Source organism: Ranitomeya variabilis, chromosome 3, assembly GCF_051348905.1.
Source record: "Ranitomeya variabilis isolate aRanVar5 chromosome 3, aRanVar5.hap1, whole genome shotgun sequence".
In the NCBI taxonomy this organism is placed as follows: Eukaryota; Metazoa; Chordata; class Amphibia; order Anura; family Dendrobatidae; genus Ranitomeya; species Ranitomeya variabilis.
In genome coordinates this window covers 318657303-318681377 of record NC_135234.1, presented here as the reverse complement: position 1 = coordinate 318681377, position 24075 = coordinate 318657303, and the positions used below count along the sequence as shown (strand labels likewise).

General features: G+C 46.1%; 1 protein-coding gene across 2 annotated transcripts in view; it reads left to right on the top strand.

Moving 5' to 3' along the window:
* NUDC (nuclear distribution C, dynein complex regulator) overlaps nucleotides 1–24075 on the top strand; it is a 108584-nt gene that overhangs the window by 30229 nt on the left and 54280 nt on the right. For both annotated transcript variants that reach the window (XM_077295705.1, XM_077295706.1), the window contains exon 5: nucleotides 7028–7141. In XM_077295705.1, the coding sequence (XP_077151820.1) occupies nucleotides 7028–7141 (114 nt within the window). The remainder of the gene's footprint in view (nucleotides 1–7027; nucleotides 7142–24075) is intronic.

Here is a 24075-nt window from a genome sequence, read left to right as displayed (position 1 = left end):
CATCATTGCCATTCGCCAAGTCCTTTGGCTGAAAGCGTGGAACACAGACCCAGCTTCTAAAAAATCCCTCACTGGTCTGCCTTTCCAGGGCTCCAGGCTTTTTTGACACAAAGATGGACCAGATTATCTCGGACGCCACTGGTGGTAAGAGCACTTCTCTACCTTAATCTAAACCTAGGCGCCTCTTCAATAGAAAGGGACCCCAATCCTTTCGCCCTTTTCGGTCCTTCACCTCCTCAGGTGGTTCCTCTCAACAGGACTGTTCTTCCGCCCAGAGGGAACTAAGAAAACCTTCCTTCAGGCCTAACCCTCACTGGAGGGCTAAGGGTATGTTCACACGTTCCTGATTTCAATCCTTTTTTTTGAGGACTAAAACCGCAGCTCTTGGCAGAAAACGCAGGTGCGTTTTTGGTGCGGTTTTTGATGCGTTTTTTTATGCAGTTTTCTCTGCAGATTGTCTGTGTTTGACACAAATAAAGCTTTAACTGCAGTGGGGGAAAAAAAAAAAGAAATGATGTCATTTCCTTGTCCAACCCTTTTCTTCTTCCATCCTCCATTTTGGGACTAAACACCAAAATGAGTGGACGTGTTTTGAATGACCGCGCTCCGCAGAGTGCTGAGCGTAGGCCAGATCACAGCCCGCGGATCCAGCTCTATCCAGCTATTTAAGTCTACGTTCACATTTGCAGTCTGCGCCGCAGCATCGGGCGCCGCAGCGTCGCCGCATGCGTCATGCGACCCTATATTTAACATGGGGGCGCATGGACATGCATCGCACTTGCGTTTTGCGCCGCATGCGTCACGTCACTGCACACGCATCCGGGCGCAGAGGACGCAGCAAGTTGCATTTTTGCTGCGTCCAAAATCAATCAAAAAAAGGACGCATGCGGCGCAAAACGCAGCGTTGTGCATGCGTTTTGCTGCGTTTTTGTTTGCGTTGTGTGTTGCGGCGCCGACGCTGCGGCGCACAACGCAAATGTGAACATAGCCTAAGTGCCACGTATTTAAGTGCCACGTATTTAAGTGCCACGTATTTAAGTGCCACGTATTTAAGTGCCACGTATTTAAGTGCCACGTATTTAAGTGCCACGTATTTAAGTGCCACGTATTTAAGTGCCACGTATTTAAGTGCCACGTATTTAAGTGCCACGTATTTAAGTGCCACGTATTTAAGTGCCACGTATTTAAGTGCCACGTATTTAACTGCCACGTATTTAACTGCCACGTATTTAACTGCCACGTATTTCAGTGCCACGTATCACGTATTTAAGTGCCATGTATTTCAGTGCCACGTATCACGTATTTAAGTGCCATGTATTTCAGTGCCACGTATTTAACTGCCACGTATTTAACTGCCACGTATTTAACTGCCACGTATTTCAGTGCCACGTATCACGTATTTAAGTGCCACGTATCACGTATTTAAGTGCCACGTATCACGTATTTAAGTGCCACATATCACGTATTTCAGTGCCACGTATCACACATATATATAACGTATAACACACTGACAGGAGCCATAGTTCCTGTCGGTGTGTCACTGCGCATGCGCGAGCGAGTTTACCGGCGGTCATTGACCCCGGCACTCTCGCTTAACGGCAGTGCTGCGTGGGAAAGTTCAACGCAGCTGTACTGCCGTTAACCGAGACGCCGGAGCCATTGAACTCCGGAACAGTACGCGATACACTGCTAGGAGCTTCGCTCCTGGCAGTGTATCGCCGGAGAGCAGCCGATCGGCGTGGGACACTCGTTTTATGGATTCTGCGGACAGGGAGTATGAATTTGATTTTTTATTTGGGGATTTTATCTAGGGGATCGAGGGCTTCGCCTACCAGTGTGCTGTTGGTGAGTATATACTCTGTGTTATATGTTGTATGTACTGTGTGTCATGTATGTGTATTGTGTGTGTTTTGTGTAACTTTACAACTGTGCTAAGTCGCCGGACACAGGGACAACTCTCCCATCCTAATACCGGATGGGAGTAGTAGTCCCATACGGCGACTTAGCACAATGGTGGCACTAGCGTCGCATGGGGACACACACACACACACACACACACACACACACACACACACACACACACACACACACACACACACACAATCAATCAAACGGCCGACACGATCCCCATGCGACGGTACGCCTCCATGTCTCTCCGCCCAAGCACTTCCGCCCACGCACTTCCGGCCGCTTCCCCGCACTTCCTGCTGCAGCGGTTCTGCACCACAAACCGCAATAAAACCCGCAGATATATTTTTGATCTGCGGGTTTTACTGCGGGTTTGACCTCACAATGGAGGTCTATGGGTGCAGAACCGCTGCTGTTTCGGACAAAAGTGACATGCTCCTTCTTTTTTCCCGCAGCTATTCAGCGCGGCTTTTTTTTGGAAATTCAGGATCGTGTGCACAGTGGTTCCTGTTTTCCATAGGGTACATTGTACTGTACCCTGCATGGAAAAAAGCTGCGGAACCGCAGCGGCAAAACCGCTGCGGTTCCGCGGTAAAAAACGCACTGTGAGAACATGGCCTAAGAGCCGCTCCTCTAAACCTTCCGGATCTCACAACCACAGATTTTCTTCAAAATGATGGGTCACCCCCACCTGGAAATCATTCCAGGGTGCGAGGCAGGCTTCTTCTGTTCACTGAGGCTGGTTTATCGGTGGCCGATGATGCCTGGGTCAGGGAGATTGTTACATCTAGCTACAAAATAGAATTTTCTTCGCCCCCAGGAAGACTTATCTTCCTCTCTCGTCCACCCAAGCAGCCCTCCCATGTCCCAGGGCTTCTCCAGGCTTCCCTCCTCGCCTCAGGGGTAATCGTCCCAGTTCTTTACCGACAGCGGTTTTCGGGCTTTTACTCACATCTCTTCGTAGTTCCGAAAAAAGATGGCTCTCTTCCCCCGATTTTGGATCTCAAGCGGTTGAACCGCCACCTTCGGGTTCGACACTTTAAGATGGAGTCACTGCGCTCGGTGATCGCTTCCTTGGAACCGGGAGAATATCTGTGCTCTGTGGACATTCAGGATGCGTACATACACATTCCTGTTTGTGTACAGCATCAGAGGTTCCTTCGTTTCGCTATCCAGGAGCAACATTACCAGTTCATAGCTCTCCCATTCGGCCTGGCATCCGCTCCCAGGGTCCCAGGGAAGGTAATGGTAGTGATCATGGCCATCCTTCGATCAAAGAGGATCCTCATAATCCCCTATCTCGACGACCTCCTGGTCAAGGGTCCGTCTCGCCGGGATTGCAGCCAGAGTCTCCAGATCACTCTGGACACGCTAATCCGTCTCGGTTGGATAATCAACAAAGAGAAGTCCACCTTAATTCCGACCCAACGTCTCGAATTCCTGGGCATGGAATTAGACACCATTCAAGTCCAGGTCTTCCTACAAAAGGTAAAGTTCCGTGCTCTTCGACAGGGCATCAAAGCCCTGAAGCGCTGTGCCCCTCTGCCTCTGCGGTTCGGTATGAGAGTACTAGGGAAAATGGTCGCTTCCATGGAAGCAGTACCTTATGCTCAGTTCCACTCTCACCCTCTCTAGCTGGCCCTCCTGCCTGCCTGGGACAGGAGCTCACTCTCTCTAGATCGCCCATTTTGCCTACCTCTCAATGTGAGACAGTCTCTCACGTGGTGGACGCTATCCACCTCCATTCTGCGCGGAAGGTCATTTCTCCCCCTTCGCTGGCAGGTCATCACCACCGACGCCAGTCTTCAGGGGTGGGGTGCGGGCTTTCTCCATCTCACAGCGCACAGCCGATGGAATTTTCAAGAGACCCTTCTCCCGATCAATCTCTTGGAGATCAGGGCAATCTTCCTGGCCCTCCTCCGCTGGCAGTCCCTCCTCACGGGAAAACCGGTCCGCCTTCAGTCGGACAGCGCCACGGCCGTGGCTTACATAAACCACCAGGGAGGGACTCGCAGCAAGCAGGTCATGAGGGAGGTGGCAAAGATTCTACAGTGAGCCGAGAACCATGTTCCCTCCATATCAGCCGTCCACATTCCAGGAGTGGACAATTGGGAAGCAGACTTTCTCAGCCGTCAGGGGTTCGTGTCAGGCGAGTGGGCTCTTCACCCCCTCCGTCTTCAACCAAATGTGTCAGAGGTGGGGCGTTCCGGATGTCGACCTCATGGCTTCCCGAACAAACCACAAGGTTCCCCAGTACATATCCAGGTCTCGGGACCCGATGGCCATCGGCTGCGACGCCCTGGTGATCCCGTGAGCCCGGTTCCAGATGCCTTATCTGTTTCCGCCTCTTCCGTTGATTCCAAGGGTCAAAAAAAGGTAAAGGCAGAGGGGGTTCCCGTTCTTAGTAGCTCCAGATTGGCCTCGGAGGGCCTGGTATGCGGAGCTAGTGAGCATGCTATCAGACGTTCCCTGGAGGCTCCCAGACCGTCCGGATCCTCTATCGCAAGGGCACCTCTTCCACCCGAATTCTCCGTGTCTGAATTTAATGGTATGGCCGTTGAAGCCGCGGTCTTAAAGGACGTAGGTTTTTCCCACAGCGTCATACGGACCATGATAAAAGCTAGGAAACTGGCATCTTCACGTATCTATCATAGATGTTGGAAGGCCTTTTTCCAATGGTGTGATAAGTTTGTTCCCTATGGTCTTTTCCCTTCCTTCAGTCCTCGGTTTCCTTCAAACGTGTCTCGATTCGGGCCTTTCTCTGAGTACGCTAAAGGGTCAAGTTTCTGCTCTGTCCATCCTCTTCCAGAGAGACCTGGCTTCCCTTCCCCAGGTAAAGACCTTCCTTCAGGGTGTCGCTCACATAGCGCCTCACCATCCTCCGGTTGAGCCATGAGATCTCAACCTTGTCCTTGGCGCCCTCCAGCGCGCGCCTTTTGAACCAGTTCAGGACATTTCCTTTTCCCTTCTTTCGTGGAAAGTGGCTTTCCTGGTCGCCATCACCTTGATTAGGAGAGTCTCCGAGTTGGTGTCCTGCCATTCTCCCTTCCGGATTCTGCACCAGGATAAAGTGGTCCTTCAACCCGTTCCTTACTTTCTACCAAAAGTAGTTTCGGCTTTTCACATCAACGAGGACATCGTCGTTCCTTCCTTGTGCCCTTCCCCGTTTCATCCCTTGGAGAAATCTCTACACAAACTGGATTTGGTCAGGGCTATTCGAGTAGAACTGCTTCTTTTCGCCAGTCCGATCCTCTGTTTGTCGTCTCTGAGGGTCGTCGGAAGGGGCTCCCCGCCTCTAAATCCACAATTGCTCGTTGGATTCGTTCGGTTCTGGAGGCATACCGTGTTCAAAACAAACAGCCTCCTCCGGGGGTGAGGGCTCACTCTACCCAGGCTGTGGGAGCTTCCTGGGCCGTTCGTCACCAGGCTTCGGCTTTACAGGTTTGCAACCTTGTTGTCCATTCACACCTTTATAAGGTTTTACACGGTGCATACTCTGGCTTCTGCGGACGCAGACCTTGGTAGGAAGATACTGCAGGCGGCAGTTTCCCACCGGCCGACCTAAGTCTCCTTCTCTCGGAATATTTTCCCCACCTGTGGGACTGCTTTTGGACGTCCCATGGTTACCTGTGTCCCCCAATGAAGCGAGAGAGGGATTTTTGGTTCTTACCGTAAAATCTTTCTTGGAGCCTTCATTGGGGGGATACAGCACCCTCCCTTTATGTTGTACCGTTTTGGCCAATGTGCCGTTGTTGTGGGTTGGTACATACAGTAGGTTGTGTTTGTTTATACTTGCTCCTACTACTGCTTTAGCACCAACTGAGTTGACTTGTGCCTGTTGGAGGGGGTATACTGCCAGGAAGGAGTTATTTTTCCTTATTCGCATAGTGTCAGTCTCCTAGCGACAGCAGCATACACCCATGGTTACCTGTGGCCCCCAATGAAGGCTCCAAGAAAGAGATTTCATGGTAAGAACCAAAAATCCCTTTATTTTGAATGGGGTGAATTGAACTTGTTTTTAAAAATATTTTTAAAAAATGTGTTGTTTTTTTTTGGGAGGGGGGGGGTTAATACTTTTGGCATGCTTCAATAGTCCATGGGAGACTAGAAGCTGCCGTAACCCGATCAGCTCTGCTACATACAGGCGATGATCAGATTTCCTGTATGTTGCAGAATTGCTGACTTGCTATGAGCGCCGACCATCGGGTGGCGCTCATAGCAAGCTGGCAATGACAACCATAGAGGGTTGGCATGACAACCAGAGGTCTCCTACAGACCATCAGTGACCCGTGATCACGTGACGGGTCACCGATGGGTGAATTTCCGGCCCGATGGCCAGAAGCTCTCGTTTAAATGCTGCTGTCAGAGTTTGACAGAGGCATTTAATGGGTTAAGAGCCGCGGGTGGATCGTGGCTGTTCCGGCACATGTCAGCTGTTCAAAACAGCTGACATGTGTCGGGAAAGATCTGGGCTCAGTGTCGGATCAAACATCAAAGGGGAGACATGACATGCGCAGTACATGTATGGCATATGTCGTGAAGGGGTTAATAATGTACTCTTTTTTTTGTTTGTTTTAATGGCTGGATTTGACTTCTGTGAAATTGAGTGATGTGTGAACACATGAAAGCTCCTTATTCGTATGATCTTGTTGTCGTGAGTTGTTCATACCTTTTAGGAACACTAAACCTAGAACAGACAATATTACCCACATCAAGAAGATTTGTAGAGGGCCTTCCATTTTCAGTTGACCAGTCAACCAACTTTGGGAAAGCAGCATTTGTTACCTAGTGCAGATGGTGTAGAGGGGGGAAGCTCCTGCTGCAGCCAGTTGTCCTAAAGCCAAATGTACAGACTAGTGGGTGAATTATAGGATAATTATATATACTGTATCTCAGTTTAAATTGCAATATGAAACAAAAGATCATCGGTGGATAGGAGGAGATTATGGAAGAAGGGGCTGGGGTATTTTTATGCATTTTCTATGTTTAATATACTTTTAATTAGGTACTGTGCGTTGTTAATTGTAACTCAACTGGTAACCATTATTTGAAGTTTAAATTCTGGAACCAAAGTTACCTGTCTGAATCTGCCCTTTATACTTCATGTATTACCATTCAGGGTGCTGATGAGGAGGAAGAAGATGAAAAAGATAAAGGCAAGATCAAGCCCAATTCAGGCAATGGAGCAGACCTTCCCAGCTATCGTTGGACACAAACACTTTCTGAAGTAGATGTAAGTTAAAGAGATTTATGATTTGGTCACCTTCTGGGACCCACTGCTTTTAAGAATGAGAAAATGACAGTGCTTGTGTAGCGCTAAGGCTACTTTCACACTAGCGTCGGTACGGGACCGTCGCCATGCGTCGGCCCGACGTACCGACGCATGCTGTGAAATAAATGCACAACGGGGGCAGCGGATGCAGTTTTTCAATGCATCCGCTGCCCCATTGTAATGTCCGGGGAGGAGGGGGCGGGTGTACAATCCAGTGGCAGAGAGAACTGAACAGAGAAATCACAGATAAAATGTGGGCTAAATAATTTGCTCTTACATATAGGTTGTCGGTGTCTTGCAGAGTCCAGGAGCTGAATTTTAAAATATTGACACAATGGTATAGGACGCTCGTCAAACTACACAGGATCAGATATGTGCTGCAGATGTAATGGTACAACTGGGACAATGTTACATATATGGTGGAATTGCCAAGGGATTAGATCTTTATGGAATGAAATATTCTCACTGTATAATCCTATTACTAAAGTTCAGGTGGAGGCGTCTTCAGAGATGGCGTTGTTATCCATTTTCCGAGGCTCAATATTCAAAAAGATCTATTGCCATTCTTTATGACAGTGATGCGTCAAATTATACCTAGATTATGGAGATCTTCTGTTCTACCAAAACGGATAGACTGGGTGGAGGCGATAGATGTTCTGCAGCGAATGGAAGAGATCAGAGCGTTTGGTGACAGGTTGGGTGTTGAATGGTTTGCAGTATGGCATCCATGGATCCAATTTAAAGAGTCACAACATTTTCAATCATGGTTAGCACAAGGTACGCTTTCTCAGGTTTCCTAGCAGATAATAATAATAATCTTTATATAGCGCTAACATATTCCGCAGCGCTTTACAGGTTGCACACACATTATCGTCACTGTCCCCGTTGGAGCTCACAATCTAAATTCCCTATCAGTAAGTCTTTGGAATGTGGGAGGAAACCGGAGTACCCGGAGGAAACCCACGCAAACACGAGAGAACATACAAACTCTTTGCAGATGTTGTCCTTAGTGGGGCTTGAACCCAGGACTCCAAAACTGCAAGGCTGCTGTGCTATCCACTGCGCCACCGTGCTGCAGATAGAGTTGTGGGGCGTGTTGGGTTCTTAGCATTCTACTTCTTTCATTACCCTATTCTTTCTTTTTCTCTAATGCTTTTGTTGTCTGTCTTTTCCTCTTCTCAATTATATGTTTTATTGACTTTATTCTTTTTCTCCTTCCTCCATTGGGATACTTGAACAAAGTTGTGTACTACTAGTGATGAGCGAGTGTACTCGTTGCTCGGGTGGTCTGAGTTTTTATGACTGCTGGGAGTTTAAGTTTTCATCGCCTCAGCAGCATGATTTACAGCTATTGGCCAGCTTGATTACATGTGGGAATTCCCTAGCAACCAGGCAACCCCCACATGTACTCAGCTTGGCTAATAGCTGTAAATCATTCAGCTGCCGTGATGAAAGCTAAATCTCTGAACATTAACAAATACTCAGAGGTCACCCGAGCGTGCTTGGGAAAACCCGAGAACAAGTACTCGCTCATCACTATGTACTACAACATGACTATGGATGATTCATTATATAGATACTGACACAGCATTTGTATAGACAAAAAAAGAAGGAGATTTCATGTTTATTTGTGTCTACTTGTTTGGTTGCTTATTTTCTTCAAATGTTAATCGTGTAATATATATATATATATATATATATATATATATATATATATATATATATATATACACATACACACACACACACACACACACACACACACACACACACACACACACACACACACACACACAGCATCGCGATTACTCGGTAATCCCGCCCCCTGCACGGTAGCTCCGCCCCCACCACCTTACCACACACAATCCCTCCCCCCACCTTACCACACACAATCCCGCCCCCCCACCACATTACCACACACAATCCCGCCCCCCCACCACATTACCACACATAATCCTGCCCCCACCACATCACACATAATCCCGCCCCCACCACATCACCACACATTATCCCGCCATCACCACACATAATCTCGCCCCCACCACATCACCACACATAATCCCGCCCCCACCACATTACCACACATAATCCCGCCCCCCCATATTACCGCACGAGGCTCCGTCCCCACACATTACCACAAATCCAGTTTGCTTTTGATTTTGCACTGTGAATAAAATGTATTAGTATTATTCTGATTTTTAATTATTATTATTGTTTTTAACTTCATTTTAAGTTAATTTACCACCTGCGAAAGCGCTATTGAATGTTGTCATTATTTATTTTAGTTTAATCACTAGCAGCGTTAATTAGATAGCAATGAGCATGCCGAGCGTTAGCTGGCTGGAAACAGCTAGTTCAATAATATAATGAAAACTGTTTAATAAAAATATATTGAACTCTAAAAAGTTAATTTATTTCAGTTCTTCAATACAAAAAGTGAAACTCTTATTATATAGTCATTACAAACAGTGATCTTTTTCAAGTGTTTATTTCTGTTAATGTTGATGATTATGGCTTACAGCCAAACAAAACGCAAGCATCCTAAGCGTTTAAAAAGGTCCCTTAGTCTGTTTCAGTGGGCTCCACAATCATGGGAAAGACTGCTGACTTGACAGATGTCCAGAAGGCAGTCATTGACACACTCCACAAGGAGGGTAAGCCACAAAAGGTCATTGCTAAAGACGCTAGCTGTTCAGAGTGGTGTATCCAAGCATATTAATGGAAAGTTGATTGGAAGGTAAGTGTAGTAGAAAAAGGTGCACAAGCAACTGGGATAACCACAGCCTTGAAAGGATTGTTAAGAAAAGACCATTCAAAAATTTGGGGATGATTCACAAGGAGTGTACTGCTGCTGGAGTCATTGCTTCAAGAGGCACCACACACAGCCGTATCCAGGACATGGGCCACAAGTGTCGCATTCCTGGTGTCAGGCCACCCATGACCAATAGAACACGCCAGATGCGTCTTACTTGGGCCGAGGAGAAAAATAACTGACTGTTGCTCAGTGGTCCAAGGTGTTGTTTTCAGATGAAAGTACATTTTGCATTTTATTTGGAAATCAAAGTCTAAGTCTGGAGAAAGAAGCACACAATCCAAGCTGCTTGAGGTCTAGTGTGAAGTTTCCTCAATCTGTGATGGTTTGGGGAGCGATGTCATCTTCTGGTGTAGGTCCACTGTGTTTTATCAAGACCAAAGTCAGCGCAGCCGTCTACCAGGAAATTTTAGAGCACCTCATGCTTCCCTCTGCCGACAAGCTTTTTGGAGAGGGAAATTTAATTCTCCATCAGGACTTGGCACCTGTCCACACTGCCAAAAGTACCAATACCTGGTTTAAAAACAACAGTATTCCTGTGCTTGATTGGCCAGCAAACTCGCCTGACCTTAACCCCATAGAGAATCTATGTGGTATTATCAAGAGGAAGATGAGACACCAGACCCAGCAAAGCAGACGAGCTGAAGGCTGCTATCAAAGCAACCTGGGCTTCCATAACACCTCAGCAGTGTCAGACTGATCGCCTCCATGCCATGCCATTGATGCAGTTATTGATGCAGAAGGAGTCCTGACCAAGTATTGAGTGCATTTGCTGAAGATTTCAGTAGGCCAACATTTCAGATTTTAAAATAATTTTTCAAGCTGGTGTTATAAAGTATTCTAATTTACTGAGATAATTACTTTTGGGTTTTCTTTAGCTGTAAGCCATAATCATCAACATTAACTGAAATAAACACATGAAATAGATCACTCTGTTTGTAATGACTCTATATAATGAGTTTCACTTTTTTTTTTAACTGAAGAACTGAAATTAACTTTTTGATATTCTAATTTTGTGAGAAGCACCTGTATATACACACCTTCCCATCTGATTGGTTTCTATCGATATCCACCTTTCTCTGGCTGTCAGAGCTGTTTATCATAGCAGAGGAGGGTTAGAGATTGAGGAAAAACAAGCAGGTGGGAAGGTGTATATAACTGATTGGCCCTGCTATGATGCACTGAGTGCTTGATTTGAACAGTCATTTTGTGCTGACAGTCCCTTTAAACAGGCTTTTGCTATGTAATTTAACTTGGATTCCAGTGATGTCACTTGCTGGTCTGCTTGCTGTCATTTTGATACAATCTCTGTTTTCCATTACGTCCCTCCGGACAGCACCATGGAGGTTTGTCCTTCCTTGACCTATAGCGGGACAGGATCACAGAGAGGTTAAAAGGACCCCTCCACCCTCCAGTGTTTTTCCTGTCCCTACAGGGACGGTTGTATGAGAGGTTGCTCCTAGAGCGAAGATAGCCTGTGGACGTCTACGGCTTCTCTTCCCCGTCAAGCGGTCCGTGGCAAACACCTCACTGGATAGAGGTCCCTCAGCTATCAGTGCTGTACCAGACGGACTCAGGGTCTCCGCCTTCCCTTCCCCCGGTCAGACAGACCGTGGCCGACTCCTCTTTGAGAGTTTCCTCAGCCAACAGCCAGCCTGTGCAATGGGCTCAGGGGGATCGTGCGGCATGTGAAACCCTTCCCCCTGTCAAGCAGCCCAGGGTGGAAACTCCCCAGTGGGGAGTCACTCAGCCCCAGAGACCAGTCAAGCGGACAGGCTCCTGGGTAGAGCCGCTTCCTCTCGGTGGGGGGGCTCTCTGCTCAGACCCCGGCCGGCAAAACACTGCTACTTCCGGAAGTCGCGTGGTGGAGAAGGCCGTTGCGCTTCCGGTGACTGAGTGGAGCGCTAGGACATAAGGTCGGTGTGCGTTCCACGTGGAGCGCAGAAGGGGGCACAGGAGAGGAAATCATTGGCAGTAATACAGCATTCCTGACAGGACGCTACTTCCTTCCACGGTAGGCTCTCTTCGTTACCAGCTCCCCCTGTTTTCTAGCAGGTTTGGAGCCAGCACAGATGAGTGCATGGTGGAATGTTGCGTTGATGGCCTAGGCCTATGGGCTGACTCTAGTCTCAGGCCTTTGTGCCAAAGCTGTACCTGGAACCCATGTGCAGAGGTATGTTTCCACATACATGCAGCTAGGCCTTGTACCTCTAGGCTATGGTGGGGCCATATGTCTCGGCTACATCTCATGACTGGACTTCAGTTAGTTGCATGTCTTGTCTGCACAGAGCCTTATGATTGGGCTTCAGAGTGACTTTTTGGAAACATGTTTTCCATTTTATTGGTTCAATAAACAAGTGTTTCACTTTTCTTTGCAACTTAACTACTCCATCCATAGGAGGACACGGGGTGTTAATTCAGCACATTGTCTCCATGAAGACTGCCCTCCAGCTGTGGCTCATTAATTAGCTCCTCCGGGTGGAGTCAGTCTGACAAATGAGATGTACTATTCAGAGTGGAGATTTATCTGGAACTCTGATAGATTGCTCTTTTGCTTGAAAGTGTAAGTCTGGTCTCTTGTTTGGCACCTTCAAGCATGGCCTAGTCACTTTGTGCATGTCTTTGCATCATAGTGCCTCTATACATCATATTGAGTGCCTCTGTGCATCATACTGCATCATAGTGTCTCTATGCATCACATTGAGTGCCTCTGGCATCATACGGCATCATAGTGTTTCATAGGGACTTTGTGCATCATATTGCATCGTATCACTTAATAGTTCCTATATGCATCATAGTGCTTCATAGTTCCTATATGCATCATAGCGCTTCATAGTGTCTTTGTGCATCATATCACTTCATAGTTCCTATATGCATCATAGTGCTTCATAGGGACTTTGTGCATCATATTACATCATATTGCTTAATGGTTCCTATATGCATCATAGCGCTTCATAGTTACTTTGTATATCCTATTACATCATATTGCTTCATGGTTCCTATATGCATCATAGCGCTTCATAGTTACTTCGTATATCATATTGCATCATATTGCTTAATTGTTTCTATATGCATCATAGTGCTTCATATTGCCTTTGTGCATCATATTTCTTCATAGTTACTTTATGCATCATAGTGCTTCATAGTGACTTTGTGCATGATATTGCATCATATTGAATTATATTGCTTAATAGTGCCTTTGTGCGTCATATTGCATTATATTGTTTCATAGTTCCTATATGCTTCATATTTCTTCATATTGCATCTTAGTGCTTCGGTGCCCTGTGCCTCATGGGGTATCATTAGTGTGTAGGGCTTGGTGCCTTTTTCGCCTCTGGCTGTGGGCCACTGGGTTAGACCTTCTGACTGGTGCCTTGTTGTGTGGCCGCACATTGTGTCGTTGGCCTAACACTTCACATTTTTGTCTTGGGCCTTAACTCTGGATATAGAGTCCTCGTGTTTTTGAACCCAGATCCAGCTTCTGTTACTTCATTCTTTACAACAGGGCTTAGCCAAGCAAACAGCTATGCTTGATTTAGCTTAGCAAATTAGCATTTCTTCCTTTTGGAACAGATCTCTCAGGTGAGCTTCTACCTTGAGTGCTAAAGGCAAGTATATTTCATAATTAGCTTTAAAAGATGACACATCCTATAAAAGGACATACTACTGTCCTGGGAGCGGAAAATCCGATGAGGTGGAAGGAAGGAATCCTCCTCCTCGGAATGCTCTGCCCCAAGATATTAGGACCATCCACAATTTGCATAGTTTTAGGCGCTCGCTCAAAACACCTTTGTTCAGAGCGGCCTACCACGTTCACTAATCAGTCATGTTAGGTTTGTGTGTGTGTAGCCCATTCACTACTTACATCTATCCCCCACCCCCTGAAGATGGCTGCGCCATCATTGTAAATACAACATTGTAACTACACACCTGTACTTTGCATCTTCCCCACCTCAGTGTAGATTGTCAGCTTTCACGGGCAGGGTCGTCTTATTTTGCTTTAATTATTGGATTGTTGTTACTTATGGCTTTTCTGTTTTCGAAACCGTTAAGCTGTAAAGCGCTGCGGAATATGTTGGCACTATATAAATAAAAGATTATTATTGTTGTTGTTGTTAATCCTTCCTAACTCCACATTCGGCAATCATACTAGTTGCCTTGATCAACATCCAGTAGACAGATTCTTGTCCCATAAGTCTGTTGCGTTTTGTTTACCAGGGACATCAGCACTGCCTTTTGTACCTTGTGGCGAAGCAGCAGCACTGTCATGTGGCAGAGGATTCCATTCTCGCGGCTCTTACAGCAGTCAGGGCTCCTAAGGTAAAAGAAGCTGTATCCAGGGCTCTTACAGTTGAGAACCCATAGATAATCTCCCTCTGTGGCGGGAAGAAACCTACTTTTTCTCTTGCCATGGAATATGGTTACTCCCTCCATGGCTGTCTGAGTGTATAAAGATCCCTGAGAAGATTGCCTCTTAGGATATGTGTGTATATGTGTATATATACATATATGGACAAATAAGTTGACATACATATGTCTGGACTAATGACTTGTGTAAATGCAGTTTCGAATAATTTCAAGTGTCGGAAGATTTTTACTAGCAACACCACCTTCATTGATTCAGAGTCCGGACTCCCTGTGTCTAACATCAGTAAAACAGGAGTGATGATCCACGTTTCTCTTTCAGCGCTTTTAATGAGAAGCCCGACGTTGGTAATGGCAGGAGATATTACCTGCCGGATGGTGTATTCCTTAGTTTCAATAATATATAACCTGTACTTGGGGTTAGACATCTAAGGATTTGGAATAGACGTGATCTCCTGGATGAGTAATGTGCGTACACCCAGTGCTGTGCCATTATCCATGTACTAACTGTTATTGGTTTGATCTTCCCGCAGTCCAGGGCCTCTGTCCTGCAGGTCTCCTTGTAGTACGGTAAGCTGGTCTGTAACCAAGGCCTAACCTGAGCCCAGAAGGACCGATGAAGGAACAGTCCTGGGTTATAAGCACATGCAGCTTATTATTGGTCGGTATAGTCCTCATTGTGTGGTGGCTCTGACTATCACCATATTTTGCTGGGCAATAAGGTTCTCTAACCCTATTCTGGGGCTGTGATGTCTATAAGTATCTATCACAATAAATAACTTGCTGTGGTTCATTATTGGCATGAAGTACAATGGGTGTATTTCACTCTCTGTTTCTGATGCTTATTTCCTTTACCACATTCATACATCTATAATGGCCGATTTCAGTATATCAGACACTCACTACGGTGATTATCTTTGCGGATCCCTTTAGATATCTATATTTTTTCTGATTTTTCGGATCATTTGTATATCTAGCCTGGTTCTTGCCTGGGACTTTGGTTCTTGGGCTTCTGTACCCACCCTGGGACCTTTGCTTTGGCATTCTCCATGGTGCTGTCCGGAGGGACGTAATGGAAAAGGGAATTAGACCTAACGGTAATTCAGTTTCCAGGTAGTCCCTCAGTACAGCACCCTTATTTCCCTCCCTTATGTTTCTCTTTAGGCTTGCACGGGATTAATCTTCCGGTAGATCGTTCGTCCGTCGGGTCGCCATGGCTCGAGATTAAGATGATGCCGGTAAATGGTTTATTACACACATGTTTGTAAGGGCGGGTATAGACCATTTCTTTCCATCCTTCTGTGGTACTTTGAAAAAACACTGGAGGTGGAAGGGCCTTTTAACCTCTCTGTGATCCTGTCCCGCTATAGGTCAAGGAAGGACGACCTCCATGGTGCTGTCCTGAGGGACTACCTGGAAACCGAATTACCAGTAGGTCTAATTCCCTTTTTCTCTGTGGCAGATCTAGCAGTTCTCAGAATGCTGAGCCCTGTATAACCCTGCCCACACAACTGATTAGCAGTTTTAAGACACCAAGTCCTGTAGTGATAATCTGCAGACAAAACACTGATTTTATTGAAATGGCAACACAGTCCAGGAAGCTACTCCTCACTGGAATCCGGAATATGCTAAAATCAAATTTTATAGCTGGGCTTGCGATATACTAATTCATGGATGACTCGGTTGTGGGGGCATTGCCTCTAATTGTCCCACTAGTCATGCTATCACAGCCCTGTGTGCATACATGACATGATTTGGAAGAACAGTGTCTCTGAAGGTTCCTTGTAATTTTCTGTCTTTATGACGATGTGCAGTGAAATAGTGGGTAAACACTGTGCATGACCTAGGAGGCCGTGGTGACACAGCCAGCTGTTACTGCCAGCTCTTTGCAAAATTCACTGCTGGTTGTGTCCTATATCACTGCTGCTTCCCTGGGCAGGCTGGCTGTCACATTGCTGAGGAGTGATTACAGCTACACTCAGTGTAGTGATCAGTGACTGTAGCTGCGCTGCCCCAATGACTGGAAACCAGCAGCTGCAGGAAGACTGCAACTTCATTTTCTCCCTGTCGCCGCTGCTCAAGTAAGGCAGTGAAACAGGATTTAAACCCTATTTGCTACAGGTTACCCCTCTATCTATCTGCAGACTATAGCGTTTCTCGAGGCAACCAGTTACCTTTTTAAACTAGATTCCACTTTTTTGGGAAGGCTTTCAATAAGATTTTACAGTGTGTGTGTATGTTTTTGCCCATTCAACCACTGGAGCATTTGTGAGGTCAGATGTTGAATGAGAGTCTCTCTAGTACTTAATCACAATGGTGTTTAATTGGATTGATTGTCAGTGATTTTATGGAATTTGCTCTGAGCACTGGGGTGCTAGAACAGAAAAGGGCCTTCCCCAAACTATTCCCACAAATTTGGAAAAATAAAATTGTCCAAAATGTCTTGGTTTGCTGAAGAATTAAGATTTTGCTTAGCTGAAACGTAAGCCAACCTCTGAGAGACCCCATAGTATTATCCCTTTGTCTAATTGATCACTCCACAGAACAGGTTTCCATTGCTCCAGAGTGCAGTTTGGCATGCTTTACATCATGCCATCCAACACTTTGCAATGTAAAACATGCTCGTTGCTGAACATACAAAAGAATAAGCTATGACCCTGTGCTGTAATGTCTGTGTGCCCTTTTCCTTCTTCCCCTGGCCTGGAGATGTGGTATGATCACACCATGCCCCTGCACGGTCAGACATGACCATTACACAGTACACAACAGGGGCACATTTATAAGATTATCTCAGCACAGGAACATTATATTTAACCACATCCAATTGTGGAACTGATTATTATTCCAAGATCTATTGATTACAGGGTAATTTGCTCTTGGTGGGGGGAGGAAATGGGGGTATAGGAAACCCTTCCGCCCTTCCTGACGTTTATGTAAATGTACATCATGTTCGGGAAGGGGTTCCCGCAAATTGACGTACAGTTGCGTCATGGCGATAGTGTGAGCACATAAGGTGTGCCCACGCGATTGCTTCCAGGAGCGCGGCTTAAGTGATGATTGCAGCATTTGGAATGGGCTACCCATTGTAGTCATGACAACCGTAGGTCAAATAATGACCTCCGGGTCTGCCAGCAGCAGTGGCCTCTTAGACCAGGCCAGGAGCATGAGGTGTTCTGTCAGTTTAAGACTTCAGCTATAATGCAATGCAGGCTTTTTGGATTCTCCCTTGCCGGTGGCTAGAGTGTCATGTTGGCACAAGTATGCAAATTGTATACTTCTGGACACATTCTGACTAGACATGTCCAGCCTTGCTCAATTAATTTTTCATTGAGGGAGGTCACGTATGTATGTCTGTCTGTCTCTGTCTGTCTGTCTGTCTGTCTGTATGTCTGTCTGTCTGTCTGTCTGTCTGTCGCTGGCACCAGAAAATCCTGACGGTGTGCAGTGCATAGTGTGAGCGTTCAGAAGTCTGCAGCCACATAGAATGTCTGCAGAGTCATCACAAACTTGGCCAACTCCTTCAATGCGCCTAACATAAATAACACTGAGAATTGGTCAGTATTACAAATAAGATTTACATCCATGTACCTTATAGATGACCTCAACTCTGGAGTCGTTCTCCTTCTTGTCTTCATCTTGTCCAAACGCTATGATGAGTTTTCTCATCCCCAGCTCGTCTTTGCAGACTTCCATCTTCTCCAGTCTTGTGCAGCACATCCCTGCACGATGCTCTTAAATATAGAAGTGCCATTATAATGCTCCTGAATAAAAATATCTGCCCTACACTGTGCCCCTGAATAAATTGCCCCTCACTATATTTCTTGCACAAAATATAACCTACACACTGGCACAATTATGGTATGTGCTATCCACACTGCCCACTCCTTTCCTTACTGGGCCTCCTCTTCACACTGTCCTCTCACACTGTGTCCACCCTATAGAGCCTAGTATGTATACTGTGCCTCCCCTCACCTTGGCTAACACACGTTACATTCGATCTTTGCTGGACAGCTGCACTGGAGCACGTAACACCATTGTTTTATGTACATGACCTGATCACACACCTGGCGTTGCCCTGATCCGGCGGTCAGAGGTTCAGTTTTACTTGCGTCTGGGAGCCAGCAAGCTGCACCTTCTCTGAGCCGGCAAAATGCAGCCGCCAGGGAGACATCTTGGAACTCTGCATCCTGTCTCACCCCCACCTTATACAGGTCCTTCTCAAAAAATTAGCATATAGTGTTAAATTTCATTATTTACCATAATGTAATGATTACAATTAAACTTTCATATACCGTATTTTCCGGCGTATAAGACGACTGGGCGTATAAGACGACCCCCCAACTTTACCAGTTAAAATATAAAATCTTCTTAAAAGTCGGGGGTCTTCTTATACACCCTATGTCGTCTTATAGGGCCGGTGAATATGTGCCTTTTGGGGGGGGAGGGAGTGATCCTGATGACGAGGGGGCGTCTCACAGGAAAGTGAGTATCCCCCATTACCTTATCGTAGCGGTGCAGCGTGGGGGTCTCAGTGCTGGGAGTGGCGGCGGCGGCTGCTGTGCTCTGGTGCGGCGGCTGCTGTGCTCTGGTGCGGCGGCTCCTCTTCTGTGTGGGGCCTCTGTGCTGTGGGGTGGCGGTGGCGGTGGCATATCTTTATCCAGTTGGGGCTCCTCCGGCATCTCCTTAGCCCTGGAGGCACCGCCGCAACTCCATCGGTGCAATGCAACGGCCATTTTCCCGGAGGCAGCTCAATAGGTGCGATGCGGTGGCCTCCGGGAAAATGGCCGCTGCTCAGATTCAGATCTCGTCCCGAAATCTCGGGACACGAGATCTGAATCTGAGCAGCGGCCATTTTCCCGGAGGCCACCACATTGCACCGATGGAGTTGCGGCGGGGCCTCCAGGGCTAAGGAGATGCCGGAGGAGCCCCAACTGGATAAAGATACGCCGCTGCCGCCGCCACCCCACAGCACAGAGGCCCCACACAGAAGAGGAGCCGCCGCACCAGAACACAGCCGCTCCCAGCACTGACACCCCCACGCTGCACCGCTAGGATAAGGTAATGGGGATTACTCACTTTCCTGTGAGACGCCCCCTCGTCATCAGGATCACTCCCCCTCCCCACCCACCATATACACCGGCGTACAAGACGATTCCCGGCGTATAAGACGACCCCCGACTTTTAAGAAGATTTTCGGGGGTTAAAAAGTCGTCTTATACGCCGGAAAATACGGTATTATAGATTCATTATCCACCAACTGAAATTTGTCAGGTCTTTTATTGTTTTAATACTGATGATTTTGGCATACAACTCCTGATAACCCAAAAAACCTGTCTCAATAAATTAGCATATTTCACCCGGCCAATCAAATAAAAGTGTTTTTTAATAACAAACAAAAAAAACATCAAATAATAATGTTCAGTTATGCACTCAATACTTGGTCGGGAATCCTTTGGCAGAAATGACTGCTTCAATGCGGCGTGGCATGGAGGCAATCAGCCTGTGACACTGCTGAGATGTTATGGAGGCCCAGGATGCTTCAATAGCGGCCTTAAGCTCATCCAGAGTGTTGGGTCTTGCGTCTCTCAACTTTCTCTTCACAATATCCCACAGATTCTCTATGGGGTTCAGGTCAGGAGAGTTGGCAGGCCAATTGAGCACAGTAATACCATGGTCAGTAAACCATTTACCAGTGGTTTTGGCACTGTGAGCAGGTGCCAGGTCGTGCTGAAAAATGAAATCTTCATCTCCATAAAGCATTTCAGCCGATGGAAGCATGAAGTGCTCCAAAATCTCCTGATAGCTAGCTGCATTGACCCTGCCCTTGATGAAACACAGTGGACCAACACCAGCAGCTGACATGGCACCCCACACCATCACTGACTGTGGGTACTTGACACTGGACTTCAGGCATTTTGGCATTTCCTTCTCCCCAGTCTTCCTCCATGACATGACATGCAAAATTTGCTTTCATCAGAAAAAAGTACTTGGGACCACTTAGCAACAGTCCAGTGCTGCTTCTCTGTAGCCCATTAAAACACAGCTTTGAAGCACATAGCCACACCAGGTAATAATAAAATAAATATCTTTATTTGTAATTCTTATAAAAATACACAGGCACAGTGCCAAATCACATATTGACTAACAGTAATTTGTAGCATAACCAGAGTATAAGAAATGAGAAGAAATGGATGCACCCACTAAATGTGCTGCACCATGGAGGCAGTATGGGTCTCTAATTAGGGGATATCATGGAGACACAGGTACTAAGTAGTTGCTAAAGTGCTTAGTGCATAAAGTGCCCATAAATCAGGCTATCACATAGCAGAGTCAATATACCAATGTCCCATCACAAACGGTAAAATACCCATCAGAGTTCCTTACCCATACTGAGGTCCACGAGCACGCACCCGCGCCCCTACGCGCGTTTCGCCCACGGCTTCCTCGGGGGGCGACGCGATAAAACTGTCCCATTACCCGGCTTTTGTAGATCCTCATTACCGCCATTAACAAATGCGGCGCATGCGCACAACGCTACAGGCGCCGTTACTAACATCACATCCGGCGTCGGCATAGGACCAGGGTGAGGGGAAATCCCCATTGACGTCATTTACCCATGATCCTTGCCTGAAGACGCCGAATGCGATGCGCGGTGATGCCTGGGTCATGATCATGCGCACTCAGCGGTACCATGCACAGCGGCCTCCATCTTTGATTCGGGAGTTGCCATTGTATTGTGAGATATATCACTACACAGTATATCTATAGCCTATTATTCAGGCAAAAGAGGAACCACATATACATGAACCGGTGCGCAGAAAAGTCCTATATATGTTAGAAAAAAACACCCCATAAATAATACATCCCTTAATGAAATGACTGTGGAACACTTCCCCTGGAGCCTCATATCAATCACAATGTGCACTAATACAGAAATCTAAAATAATGTGATTAAGTGAAAAAATAGTAGAAAATATATATACATGAATATATAGTTATATAAAAATATACATAAACTCTAAGTGTATGGCAATATGTACAGTATCACTTTGTTACAATATATTAAAATCACATAAATACATATGAGTTCAATTGCATAAATGTGCAATAAATAAATAATTAAATGCGTGGAATGTGATACCAAAAATATAAATAGTGAAACAGTAATGCATGTGAATATAAGAAATATGGTGAGTAACCAAACAACAAAATCAGAATTGGTATTCCAGGGTTTCATGTCCATGGTAGCTCATATGTCATTACATAAAGTCCTCAGATGTATCAGCAATATACTTTCTGGATGAGAGTGTCAATCACAAATACTTGAAAGTCATAGCACTGAATAAAAAAGAGACAAAGACAATTAAAATCACGTTAAAAAATGATCCCGAAGTCCAGAGACAATGAAGGTCCAAAGGAAAGAAGCGAAACTCAGCTGTTCGTTTAAGCCACGGGGGGACATTGTGTCCACATTAATTATCCATCTGCACTCTTTCTGCGTAAGAATGCGCAGATAGTCTCCACCACGAGTGCCCATGTGAACACAGTCAATTCCCCAAACCCGCAATTCTTTGGAGTTGCAGTCATGTTTTAGACGGAAGTGTCTGGGTAACGTTTTTAAATTAGCCACTTCCTCAACATCACGTGCTGCCTCGATTTCTCGGACATGCTCACGAGTTCTCACTCGTAATTCACGAGATGTAAGGCCAATGTATATTAAATCACAACTACACACCGCGTAGTACACACAATGTGTGGTCGTACATGTAATGTATTGCCTGATGTCAAATATTTTCCTGCCGTCCGATGATTTGAAGGTTTTAGATCTTATATGATTTTTACAAGCAAGACATTTACCACAGGGAAAGAACCCTCTGTTATCCCTACGACTATTAAAAAGGGCGGGTACTCTCGGAACATAGTGACTAGATACCAAATTATCACGCAAATTGCGTCCTCGCCGTGCTGTCATTTGTGGGTCAGGGGATAGATGTTTACTCAATGTAGAGTCCGTCAACAAAATGGGCCAATGCTTTTTAAGTATCGTTCTCATTGTATTCCACTGTTGGTTATATATAGATATAAAGCGTGTCCCTATATCTTTTTTCTTATTTTTATTCACTAGATTTTGAGGGGCCAATAAATCACTTCTCCTTGCGTTTTTAGCTCGCCAGTAACCTTGCTTTATATTTCTGTTACTGTATCCCCGATCTCTAAATCTCTGCCCAAGGTCCCTTGCCTGTCCCTCAAAAAGTTCATCTGAAGTACAAATTCTCCGTGCCCGAAGGAACTGGCCTATAGGGATGGCCCTGATAGTGGAGTCCAGATGTGCGGAGGATGCATGCAGTAAGGAATTCACAGATGTTTCTTTACGGAACATGTCCGTATGTATGGACCCATCCTCCTGCACTCTCAACTCCACATCAAGGAATGATACCACCCTAGAGCTGTAATTATAAGTGAGTCTGATGTTGGAGTCGTTGCGATTCAGACCCACCATAAACGTATCCAGATCCTCAGATGTACCCTGCCACACAAACAATATGTCGTCAATGAAACGATACCATCCAAGGATCTGGGGAGCGGCCTGTGCGCCATCCGAAAACAAACCCCTCTCCCAGAAACCGAGAAAGAGGTTCGCATAGGAGGGCGCACAAGCCGCTCCCATCGCGGTACCCCGCTTCTGTAAGAAGAAGCGGTCCTTAAAGGTAAAGAAGTTATGGGTGAGAATGAATCGCAACAAATCCAACACCAATTCCCTCACATCCGCATCCAGATTACTAGCCTCCAGAAAGAACTGTACTGCCTGCATACCATCCTCATGTCGTATGCTCGTGTAGAGTGCTTCTACATCTGCAACAACGATGAGGGTATCTGGATCAAGGGACAAGCCATCAAGTCTCCGCAGGACGTCCGTAGTGTCCCTGACATAGGAGGGCAGCGTCTCCACATGAGGGTGAAGATAATGTTCAATAAATTTACAGACTGGATCGCAGAGCCCTCCTATGCCAGAGACAATCGGACGCCCCGGGGGGTTGATGGAATCCTTGTGGACCTTGGGCAGAAGATAAAAAGTTGGTATAATGGGACATTTCACTATCAACCCATCCATTGCTTTTTTAGATATTATACCTCTCTCATATGCTATCTCAAGGATACAGAGGAGTTCATCTCTAAATTTAGGGAGAGGATTTTGGGATAGCTGTGTGTAAGTATGTTTGTCTCTCAACTGCCGAAAAGCCTCTTTTTCATACCTCACAACTGGCCAAATCACCACGTTCCCCCCCTTGTCTGCTGGTTTGATGACAACGTCATCCAGTAGTTTCAATTCCTCCAGAGCTTTACGCCTCAACGGTGTTAAATTGTCTCTATTTCGCAAATTTTTCACTCTCCTAAAATCCTCTGTAACTACTTTGGTGAAAATATCCACCTGTGGACATAAAGACAAGGAGGGAAACGTGGTGGATCTAGGAAAAATGTGTGGAGGAGAAATACCTGTACTATCCAAACTGGATTCTCGTTCCAATTCCTCCAGGGCCTCAATGGCTTCTTGCTCTGTAACTTGACTAATACCCGAAGTTGATTTGGAATGGAGTTTATGTAGGACCAATTTGCGGGCAAATAAGTGTAGGTCTTTTAATGCTAAAAAGAAATTAAAATCATTAGTAGCCCAGGTCAGGCGCTTCTGCCGCTGTTTATGGTTCAAAAGTGGCTTTAC